This window comes from Castor canadensis, chromosome 14, assembly GCF_047511655.1.
Source record: "Castor canadensis chromosome 14, mCasCan1.hap1v2, whole genome shotgun sequence".
NCBI classification, from domain to species: Eukaryota; Metazoa; Chordata; class Mammalia; order Rodentia; family Castoridae; genus Castor; species Castor canadensis.
Window position 1 is genome coordinate 64927536 of NC_133399.1, and position 12553 is coordinate 64940088.

Below are 12553 nucleotides of genomic sequence, written 5' to 3' on the forward strand. Positions count from 1 at the left end.
ATGGGGAGAACAGATGGGGCAACCGGAGGGCTTTTGTCCCTTCCAATAACAGGTGAGTGTAAAACTCCCCACTGGTGTCAGAAGTGGTTATAGCAGCTGACTCCAATGAACTCTGTGACCAGCCACGGCTGCCATCCAGGAAAAGGCCCCACACTCAGAAGAACCTACTGCAGTCAAATTAAAATCAGGGAGGACAGGTACAACAGAAACAGACAGAGGAAAAAAGCCAAATAGAAACATGAGGTGCGGCTCATATGCCACATTTTGGACATTACACCAGACAACATTAGAGAGTTGTATGAAATTGGCAAAGCCTTATTTTGATGGTGCAAAAGAACTAATTTCACATGGAAATGGGGAACAGGAAAGGATCCAGGTCACATCTTAACAACAGACTTGCTTAGATTTAGAATAAAACTGTAACATTTCAAAATGAGCTAAAAATATGAAGGAAATTATTCAAGACAGGAAAAACAACCTTAAATCAAAATCAGAAAACTCAAAACTGGGGGAACTCAAGAAACAATCGGAAAAAACTTTGACGTGACTACTAAACTATGTGGAGACAGTAGTAAACCTAACAGGTTATGTCCAAAGAGCAATGAAAGGTGGAAAAGAAAAAAGTAAGTAAAAAAATTAATAGAAAGGACTCATGAGAAGTAACAAATATTGAGCTAGTAAATAAGATCCAACATACACACCATAGAAGTCCCTGAAGAAGAAACACAACACAACACAATGGAACGAAATACTAAAAGACTTAAGAAGACTTTCTTAGGTGGGGTACAATGGCTCATGCCTATAATCCCAACTGCTCGGTAAGTGGAGATCAGGAGCATCAGAGGCCAGATTGAACTAAAAATTAGTGAGACCCCATCTCAACTAATAAGTTGGGCACAGTGGTACACACCTGTCATTCTAGCTACATGGGAGGCCTAGTTAGGCGCCCAGTACAGATTAAAGATATGAAAAGCAGAGCACAGAAGGTAAATTACATTAAATTTACCACAAATATATTTTCTTTAATATCCCTCTATGGCTAGTTAATTATAAAAAATATAAACATTTCCAAGTAATTAAATTTTATTCAGTTATCTAGAATAAACCTAACTGAGGTACAAAATTTAAAAGACCAGTTCTGCAATTCCTTTTTTTTTTTTTGATGGTACTGGAGTTTGAACTCAGGACCTCAGGCTTGCTAGGCAGGCACTGTACCACTTGAGCCACTCCACCAGCCCTTTTCTGTGTCAGGTATTTTTCAAGGTAGGGTCTCCCAAACATTTGCCCAGGCTGGCTTTGAACCTGGATCATCCTGAGTAGGATTACAGGCATGAGCACCAGCACCTGGCCAACTCCCCTTATTTTTAAGCTACTGAGAAGAGTTTAATTGTTGGAAATACTATGTAGATTACAGTAGAATTAAAATGGAGTCCCTAATCTTCTAATATAAATATTAACCACCTACTATCACACTAAATTTATCATCTAGGAAGTAAAATTGTTTTTAGTGAATTATTAAAAGTTCAACAACTTTTATCATGAAGTCATGTAATTTTAGAACTGGAAGATACTGCAGGTCAAAATTTCAAATTTATGCAATCATTTAATAGTGTCACCTTGCCAGAGAATAATTATTCACTAATTAATATTTATTTATCTCATACATTGAGTAATAATTTTCAAAGCACTTTGTTTTAACACAATGTACCATCTAACATAATGGTAAATGTGTAGTCTTTCTCTAATTATTACTAACTTGTGATACACTCGGAATTATAAGCAATAATTTTCCTTCTATCCTACATATTCAGTATAATGGCAATAAAGCAAGATGAATGACCAACTTGGGGTGAGATTTTTAACAGATTTTGGTTTCATTTTCATTAACCATATAAATTGCCATATACTTAACTCCATTAATTACACCTCTGAAAGAAGGTGTAATTCTCCAGACTATAACTCCAATACAAGTAAACTTTAAGGTGACATTCTACACAATAAACTACATCAGTAGACTATGTTCCCCTTTTAACGTTTTCCTAAAAATCACTTTTCTTATATTTTGAAAAGCAAAGAACATTACAGCATACAAGTAAAGTAACTTTATATCAGAATAAAAGGTCCAAAAACATAGCAAAATGAACACACTGACACTTTATGAAAATTCTACATATAATTAGCACCTTGGTGGTATTAGTGAGTACTTCTTCCTTGCTTCTCTTAGAGCTTGAATAGGTCTCTTCCGAGTTGGGAAAACATCTCTTCATGTTGGAATCACATGAAGACTGGCCTGAGGATCTGCAGTCATGGTCACTCTCGAGGATCTCAATTGCCATGTGGATGAGATACACATCAATGTTTTCAGGAACTAACATTCTAATTAGTTTAATATTATACATATCTGTAAAAGATGAAAGACGGATTGAAAAACAAACAATGCAGAACACTTCAGAAAACTTACACATGGAAATGGCAAAACATTTTGTAGAAAGGAAAGAAGGAAGATTACCAAAGAAAATCCTTCTCTTTCAAATGCCTGTAGCTGGCCTTCTGGTGAGTAGCACAGGCTGTGTTCTTACACTAACTGCACAGACAGAGGAGACAAAGTAAACCACCCCACATACAGCTCAGCCCAGGTCCTGTGCCTGGTATCTACTGTGAACAGGGGGCGTCCAGAAGGGAAATGGAGTAGAACTTGTCCCCTTCACTCTTGCATCACCTAAATCCTGGCCCTGAGCCCAGCCATGCTTCAGACTGTCCTAGGCAGGCTGCCCAGAGAACCAAAACAGTCACAGGACTGCCTCTGAAGAATACTGTGCTTCAAATTCCAAATATCAAGTAAAAATTAATTTTTCTTAAAAGTAATTTATTCTTAAAATAGAAGCTAATGATATTTGTAAGTAAGATTCCTACAAAAAGAATCTTTTCAGTGGTTACTATAGCATAACAAAACATAGCAATTACTTAAAATGCTTATGACTAGATGAGTTTTCTGGGAAAGTATGTCATTTTCAGAATCTAGGAACTTTAAATTTTTTGTTTCTCAACAGAACTAATTCAGATAGGATCAATCTCTCCATACCCTATATTAACTATGTTGAAATTTCCTATAAATAAAGCACTGTTTCTATTACAGGCACTTCATTCCAACAGAGTAGTTATCTGCAGTGCTCTAGAGTCCAGTAAAACCAAGCAACTTAAAACCTACTCACTCATCTTCATGTAATTTACAAAACATATCAAATATTGCTGATACTCAATTCAACACAACACATTTCTTCAAATGCCACCCTTTAAACTATTATAATTTTCAGTTATATGTTCTCTTTTCTTCCAAAGATCTTAGCTTTTTACTCCAGGACTTACCACCAAATACTGAAATTTTTTTAAAAGGCAGGAAGAACCGGGCAGGTGGTTCATGCCTGTAATTCTGGCTAGTTGGGAGGCTGAGACAGGGAAGATCATAGTTCGAGGCCAGCCCAGACAAATAGTTTGTGAGACCCCCATCTCCAAAACAACCAAAGCAAAATGAAGTTAAGATATGACTCAAGTGTTACAGTGCCTGCTTTGCAAACACAAAGTCCTGAGTTCAAACCCCAAACCCACCAAAAAAAAAAAAAAAGATACATAGCTAATAGCAAATAGGACAGTGGGCTGGGTTACCTTAGCTAATTAGGTTTTAAGAAGTAAAACTGGTGCTAAGCATAGTCTTAAGATAAATCACCTCTACATGTAATAAAAGCAATGTGATTATCACAGTTATCAATCAAATGAAAATTTTATTTTTCCTTTGGATACTAGACCATCCTAAATACCATGGAAATCCCACCAGTTTTATTACTTCATCCATTTTAATGTCTGAGGAGTGTGCATAAGGATTTACTTTGAGTCCCCTTTCATTTGTCTTCATTTGTTCTTTTTAAATGCTCTGAGGAACATCCTGTAACATGTATTTTTCCATACTTCTAGACTCCTATAAGTGGGACTGGTAGTACAAAGACTAAACACACTTAGTGCTTTAATGTACATTGCCAAACTATCCCTAGAACTGTTGTGTAATCATCCATGGCTGATATAAATAGGAACTAAATTCTTAGATTTAAGTAATTCAAATTAATTCATAATTAAATTTTAAAACTGACACTTGGTTTACTTGTTAGAAAACTCTTAAGTCTTTTGAAACAACTTGAGTATTTCAACCTACTTTGTTCAATTGTACATTTTATGAAAGCTAAATATATGTCAAGTATTTCTAATTAACCTTTAGCATTAGAAGATATGTATGTTGTAAACATATTTACCCGATTTCAAAGGCTTATTACAGCAAAAAATACATGAAATGTCTTGTCAATAATTTTTATATTAAATGGTGAAATGATAACATTTTGAATATACTGAGGTTAAACTGTTATTAAAATTAATAATACTGGCTTACTTTTTAATGTGGCTACCAGAATATTTTAAATTTCATATGTGACTCATATTTCTTTTAGAAAGTGCTACTGTAGAAAAAAAATCATATAATTTTTCCCACACTCTATAATCAGTTAATATAACTACAGTATGCTAATTCATTTTATTCTATGGGTTAAAAATTAGATAAACTACATTCTTAATGCCTTCATACTATAAATGTAATACTTACAAATAAATTTTTTTGAAAAATTCCTATATTGAATTATCATAGTGTCATAGACTGTTATTTTAAAAAGAAAAAGGGTATTTTATTTCACTTAGAATAAATTTATTTCTAAAATTAGAATGTCATTTTCTCATAAAATTATGATATATAAACATATATTTGTGTATGAACTCCTATAAGTTTGATAATATACATTGGGATAATTATGTTGAGGATTTTGGCTTCGTGTAAAAATTTTAATTTTGGTTCCCTGGAAAGATCTACTTTACATATTTTAATAGCAACAGCAATTTTATCCTCTCATGTGCCCTTAAATATGTCATCAGAATTGACTTTGGCCAGTAATTCTCCTAATGTGACATCCTCATGATTGAGAACCTAGTTCTTATTCTATTAGTTATGGTCATATCGATACCATGATGGTCTTTATTGGAACATTACTTTTTTTTCAGTTTAAAAAGTCAAGATACATTTACCGTTTTAAGCTGTACAATTCAGTGGTCTTTAGTATATTCGTTAAGTTGTGCAATCATCACGACTGTCTAATTTCAGAACATTTCTCTCTTCCTGAAAAGAAGCCCCAGGTGTATTAGCAGTCACTTCTCTCAGCTCCTGGAAACTACTATTATAATTTGTCTATAGATTTGCCTATTTTGGACATTTTATATGTGGAATCATGCAATATTGTGGCCTTTTGTTTCTGGATTCTTTCATTTAGTATCATGTTTTCAAGATTCATCCATGTTGTAACATGTATCAATACTCCATTCCTTTTTATGGCTAAATAATATTTCATTGTATGAATGTGTATCATATTTTGTTTATCCATTCATTAGTCAATGGACAGGAACAATGATTTTTAAGTATTAAAATTGTAAGTTCAACATCAGTGTATCTGCAATTATAATTGGTAATGTCAAATATACATGGTGTGAACAGAATGCTCTGTAGAAATGATACATAAATTATTTGTCAGCATTTCATGCAAGTGTGATTATTTTCTAAGGCCCCTTGCTCTGTTTTTATGAAATATGTGAATGTAGCATTTTCATCAATAAAATTTAATGCATTAAGCATTAGATTAAAATTTGGGAATAATGTTAGGCAGATGTGAAATGATTTGCCACATGTTGTAATGATCATGTTTTGAATTTATTTATTATGCAGTATTTGAAAAATGTCAATACATAATGGAAAGGAAATGAGTATAATTGAGTCGATATATTTTTAAAGCAATTTTTATAATTTAGCAGACATTGCATCTTAATATGTCACTATTAAAATTGTATCCTTGTGAAAAAAATAAAATAAAATTAGAATGTCATTTTTTCATAAAATTATGATATATAAACAATTGTTTATGATGCTTACTCACAGCAATTTTTTACATGTCTAAAGTTCATTTAATTTTTAGATATAATTATAAAATTCATATTTTTACACATTTCTGTAGGTACCTTTATATTTCTATATTAAAGTTACCTGCATTAGATACATGCAAATAACTGGTATCTATCTTTAAGATCTTTAAAGATTCGTCTTACTATACTTTGTAAATAAATAAGTGCTAAAAGTATTTACTGGAGAATTAAATGATAATACTAGCTATATTCCTTCAGTGCTTTAAGAGAGATCATGTTACTCCTACTTCCATATCAGGTCCCTTAGAAGCCACCCTTAATTTTCCAGTTACATGAACATAAAGAATGGGACAAAGAAAAATTTCAAAATATTATCTAGGTACCTCATTAAATGCTTGTCTTAATTTATTATTAAGCACAGCTAGAATCCCAACTTAAAAAAAGAAGTTTAAGATTATGTAAACATGGAAAACAAGAACAATAAAGAACAGAACTGTAAACATTAAGAGTCACAAAGTCAAAGTCTATTTGGAAAATAACAATGTGTGAAAATAAGATTTCAACTCACAAATACTCTACTTTTAGGTTAATGTTATAATAAAAAAGAAAAATTTTCAATTCAGGATTGTGCAAAATTTTAGATTCCACCAATTATGCAAATAGGCTACAGATAAAAGATGAAAATAACACATCTGAATCATTAACATAGTATGTGTATCTTTACTTGTTATCATTTATAACAATTATGCTTTCTGCAGTAGGAGAACAAACAGTATCTAATCAAAGAAAAACAAGAATCCAAAAGCAAAATCTCGTATCAATGTATGATATCTGACAGAGAAATAAAGGTACTAGCAGAAGAAATAAAAGTTGGAGCCTCTATTTTGGCTTTGGCAGTTAAGAAGTTAAGCTATAAAAATGCACACTTTGCATATTATATGTTCAACCTACACACACTGTATTGATGGAAGGAAAAAATACATGTTTAATAAGCATATTTTTAAAAATTCTGTACCTTAATTTCAATTTAATGTAGCTCTGCGTAAAAATTCAATACAACATTCTGTATATAGTGGTAAAGAGATGTTTTACTCACTAATGATTACAAAATGTTTTCTCATCTCTCTGGTATTTGTTGAATTACTTTAAATACAGAATTTTTCATGTTAAATATTCTGCTTGATTTAAAAAGTCATTTAACATCAAAATGAAATGACTAACAAAAATATTATTAAATTGGATAAAATTACATTAATTTATTTTATTCAAGTTAGGTGATTGATAAACCTGAATCCTATGCCAGAATTACAAGTTGCATACTCCCTTCTCTTAAGTTGGTTGGCAGTACAACGTAAAATGAACACTGAAAAGAAAAACATGATCCATCATTAATCCATCTTACACGTGATTTAAAACAATGTCACGACTATATAGGACTCACTTTCCTATCTCTGAAACAGAGTGGGCGTGGGAAAGGGAAAATTTAATGTTTCCATTTTCTTTTCTGAATGTAAAGTTCTGTAACTTTACAACTATATGATTTAGAAATGAAATTAACAGCACTTCAATTCTTTATCATAGCCAAATAAAACTAATTTTATCAATATTTTGTTATAATAATATAATCCTAAGTGTTCCTTTACTATTTTCCTCAATAATGAATTGAGAACACTCATTTTATATCATTCAAAATATTGCTCAAGAATTCTTTACTACATATATACAGAAAAAAGATCGTTACAACCTGCCAGAATTGTGAAAGTTAATTCTTTCTATAAAATACAGTTTGGCCATTGGTATCTGTTGGTTCTGCACCATGGGTTCACCAATTATGGATTGAAAAAAGAAATCGTGGGGCATGGCAGTGCACACACTTATAAACATCAGCACTTTGAAAGCTGAGACAGAAGAATCATGAGTTTGAAACTAGCCTGGGCTATGAAGCAAGACTCTCTCATATTAAGGAAAAGAAATCACATCTGTACTGAACATGTACAGAATTTTTTTCTTATTATTTCCTAGACAATAGAATGTAAGAACTATTTACATAGCATTTACACTGTAGTAGGTATTTATTGTAAGTAATCTAAGCATGATTTCAAGTATACCAGGATGTGTATAAGCTATAAGCAAATTCTTTTATATGAGTATCCACAGATTTTTATATCCTCTGGAAATCTTGAATCCAATAGATACTGAGGGATGACTGTACAGTTTTAAAATTTTTCCTTCTTATATACTTATTTATTGATTTCATACATTGTTTTTTGGCAGCACTGGGGTTGAACTCAGGGCTTTGTGCTTGCAAGGCGTGTACATTAACTTCAGATATTATTAATTAGCTATTTAAAAGGGCAGAGATTGAAAGTAATGAAAGTTAATATTTTTAAGATGCTATGAAATATTATCTTAGTTCTTCAATCATCATCTTTCACCAACACCACTGCCTACTCACCACTTTACTACATGCCAGGGCTTTCTGTGTAGTACCTAGTTTATTTCTACAATTCTGTAAGAGAGGCAATATTAAGCCTCTGTTTTAGAGAAGAAAAATCTAAGACTCATGGAGGTTGGGTAATTTATCAGTGGTCACATAACCAGAAGTGGTAGAGCCAAGATCTGAATCTGCTACCAGAGTCTTTGCTCTTCCTTGACTAGGCTAATCCATCTTTCAGTCTTCAGAATTGTCAATACTTAAAAAAAAAAAAGGAGAAAGCTGTACAAACTCTTTTTTAGAAACTATTGCCTAACTTTTACGATCTAATCAAAAGACACATTTTTCTGAGTACTAAGACATTTATAAGGGAAAAACAATTCCGAAGTACTAAAATTAAGAAGACTGTTCAATCTTTGGATTTCCCTAAAACACCATGTCATTTTGCACTAAAGAAACAAGAGACTCATGAAACCAGTCATACCAAACAATTACGATTTTCCTCCCTCTGTCTTAATTTCTAGTAAAATGGCTGCCAATGTTAGAAAGATTGGAATGTGACCAGAAGAGTTATGTAGATTTCTCATAAAGATGGTTCATAGCTGAACTGCCTTGAATATATTACTGCACAGTCCAGGATCTGGCTTTCACATCTTCGAATTCAGAAACCTAATTTAACCTTAGCAGATCTACAATGACCAAGTTCACAAAGTATCAATTTATTAACTACAATTAGGAATACACAATTATCACTTAGATACTCAAATTAACATGACTACAGCATGCTTTCCCTATAGGTGCAATATACATGGGAAATCAAATTATAACCAGAAAGCTAGGAAGTGATACAGAAACACAATTACTGTAAAGGGTCTTTCTTAAGTACGTGACATAATGTATCAACAGGCCTGCATATAATTAAAATCTCACTCACCACCATTCCTTCATCCCTGGATCTTAAATGAGCACACACCAAACATGTCTGTGCCCCTCCTTGTCTTATGCTTCCACTGTTCATCAGTGGAAGTAATAGAGGTGTTTGTTCACCTTCAGTTCTTTACACCTTCCACAAGCCTAGAAATAATACTGTTGTTTAAGGTGACTTGACTACTTCTGTTCTGCTCAATTATGTACACTATTGATAGGGCTTTCTGAGAGTGGAGAGAACACTGTAGTTGTTTCCATGTGGGAAAGAATTTGAGGTAATAAAAAGTAACTATTCACACAGCTTTGCAGATAAAGAATTTTGTATGGTCGCTACTCTATTCTAACAATCTGGAAACTTTGATCAGATTTATTGAGTTATAACACACCAACTTTATATTTGTGCATATAAGAAGAAAATCCTCTGATGCACTTCAACTTTACTTTTGTAAAAAATGGATCATTACTTAAAAATTTCTGCAGGACAAGCAAAGGGGCTTGACTTCCAGTTGAGGTTCTGCCTCACAGGCACAAGAGGGGGCTATAGAGCGTGGCCCATGTCATAGTGTCTGATGCCACTGAGTTGACTAAAGAGGCCACTCAAGAGAAACCAATGACAAGGAACCAAAGAGGCTCAGAGAAAAAAAAATTGGAGAACAAATGTGGAGAAATGTATCTTATGTTGTTTTTTTGGAACAGGGTCTGTTGTTCGGGCTGGCATCAAACTTGCTAAGAAGCCCACGCTGGCCTGGAACTTGCAATCCCCTTTCCTCAGCCTCTGGAGTACTAAGATTACAGGCACATGCCACCATGCCCAGCTTGAAAAGTGTGTTTATTTTCAAGTGATGAGGTAGAAATTACAACAGGGTGAAAGTGCTCTTTTAGAATGGGTGGGGATATTATAACCTAAAGCCGAAAAGGAAAAGAAGAATTTCTCAGTATACTTTCCTCCAGGTAATAATGGGAAGAAATATTTAGACTGTCTAAAACAATAAAAAAAAATTACAAACACAAAGTTTCCACAGTAGCATAACGGGTCCAACGCTATTAAACTGAAAAATTAAGAGGTCGGCCTGTTTACTTCATCAAAGTTCAGTGACTTGGGTCATTAAGGCTGCAGAGCAAGGCAACACTGATCACCTGAGTTGATGGGAGGGTTTCGGATAACATCAGCAATAATCTTCTGAACCTCTGGAGTCAGACCTGCTCGCTCCATGTCCAGAGGGTAGCCAGCTTTCACTGCTTGGGCTAAGTGCATGCCAACTGCTGTAAGAGGCAGAATCCTGTTCTCAGCTATGCTGTGCTAGAGACAAAGTAACAAAAGAACCAGTGAGTTTTCAAAAGTTTCCGCTATACTTCATGAAAACAAAGTATCCAAAACCTGCAGGTATAAATATTCACTGACAAATAAACAATGGACTAAACCTTTACTTAAAATTTCTATTTTAACTATTTCTTTAATTCTACTACAGATCCACATAGGTTCTAGTTTATATATATTATATGGACAAAAACAAAGTCACCCAACTCTAGCCAAGAATTCAATCCTCATTCCTCTCTAATTATTTACTTTAAAAAACTATTAGAGGTAGAGAAAATTCATTCTATGGTAAGTCTAATCACTGTCTATATTTAAAAACATAAAAAACTTTATTCTAAAATTCAATACACTTGAAATACAATATATGGTGCTTTAATTACATGAACTTCCAAGAAGATAAGTCCTAAAATAATTACTGATAGCATAAGATACCAGATGCACTCTATAAAAGGCTCTTGGAAAATTTTAATACATATTTTAAATGGATCCATTCATAAAATAATAACAATGATTTTAACAAGGACTGTTACCACTATCATACTACTGAACTTAACATGAATTATGTTCAATTTAGGGTGTTTTATATTTATAAAGCTTTTTAAACAAATGTGACTCCAAATATATTTATGATATATATTAGGTAAAACATTATTTTAAACAGAGAGCCTCAGCCATTCAGTTCTAGCATATTTCATGATACTGTCTTTCTATGCATTTCAAAAGTCTAAATTTAGACTATTTCTGTGAATGTTGACACTTTCACATTAAGGCACTATTTTCATCCTTAAAGGTAGGTATCAAATTACTTTCATTAAACACCTACCCTTTTCTACTAGAAAGTGTGTACCATGTGTGTATAATGTCAGGGTTATTTGATACTTGGCATCAAATTACCTCAAACTAATTGTATTATTGCACCTGATTAATTATTCCTTTGGCACGTTTAATTCTGTGGTTAACTGGCAAGACCCTCACGGACTCCAGGGAGGTACAGATAATTAGTCACCATGTTATACGGTGAGATACCACCAAATAACACCAAAAGACATAAATGAAGGCAGACCATTCTTCACATGTGTAATCATCAAATGTGGTATATGGAACCCATATTATGGTTTAGTAATGCACTTTCTTGAGAAAATGTGGAGCACATAACAATTACTCTTAGTAACTACATTCAATTCTACCATACACACACAACCAAATCACGTACAAATAAGTATATTTAACATGTACCATAAGTTATGGTTCAAATAACAATTCAATTTAAAATTCATAATTTATCATGTGTTTTACTTAAAAAATAATAGAATTATTTGGTTTTTTTGGAGGAATAGATCTTATACTTTTAATTGAGGAATTTGATAATTAAAAGTGTAAAGTAAGTTATGGGTTTATTCTTACTTACATTGGACCTTAACTTGAATAAAAAGTGTTTAACGTAGCTTGGTAGATAGGGGCACAGAGAATAAGAAAAGCAGACTCTGGACTACACAATCTGTTCCTAATCAATTTAATGTCAAAGAGGACAGTAATTTCAAACTATTAAACTTAGCTGGAAGTTTCATACTGCCCTTATTCTATTAAGATATATGCTACATTTTGTATACAAAAAAATTCAATAGCCTTTCAGATTTATGTTAGAACAATAAAGAAATATTAAATATGGTCTTTTTTTTTTTTTTACAGTAACTAAATTTTTTTTTCAAGGACTATCTGGTATAGTTTTAAAAAAGAACAGTCTTAGAGGTTACAGAGTGAGAAGAAAGTTTTTAAAAGCTATTTCCAGCCTTCTGGATATCCCTGCAGAGACCTCCCGTGTACCTTGGACTATCCAAGCACACATGAATATAACGCATGCACGCATGACA

At 32.8% G+C, this 12553-nt stretch overlaps 1 protein-coding gene and 1 non-coding gene across 9 annotated transcripts in view; one reads left to right on the plus strand and one right to left on the minus strand.

Moving 5' to 3' along the window:
* The window catches only part of Wrn (WRN RecQ like helicase), a 131509-nt gene that overhangs the window by 5082 nt on the left and 113874 nt on the right, over nucleotides 1–12553 (minus strand). For 7 of the 8 annotated variants that reach the window (XM_074054683.1, XM_074054682.1, XM_074054681.1 and 4 more), the window contains 2 exons: nucleotides 10502–10664; nucleotides 2184–2401 (listed from right to left, as the gene is read on the minus strand). In XM_074054683.1, coding sequence (XP_073910784.1) covers nucleotides 2184–2401; nucleotides 10502–10664 — 381 coding nt within the window. Of the gene's footprint in view, nucleotides 1–2183; nucleotides 2402–5118; nucleotides 5210–10501; nucleotides 10665–12553 lie in introns of those variants that run through there. The other variant, XR_012441458.1, reaches the window with a different exon arrangement.
* On the plus strand, nucleotides 2545–2677 carry LOC141417117 (small nucleolar RNA SNORA51). Its single transcript, XR_012441735.1, has one exon. It is a non-coding gene; the product is annotated as a small nucleolar RNA SNORA51 (small nucleolar RNA).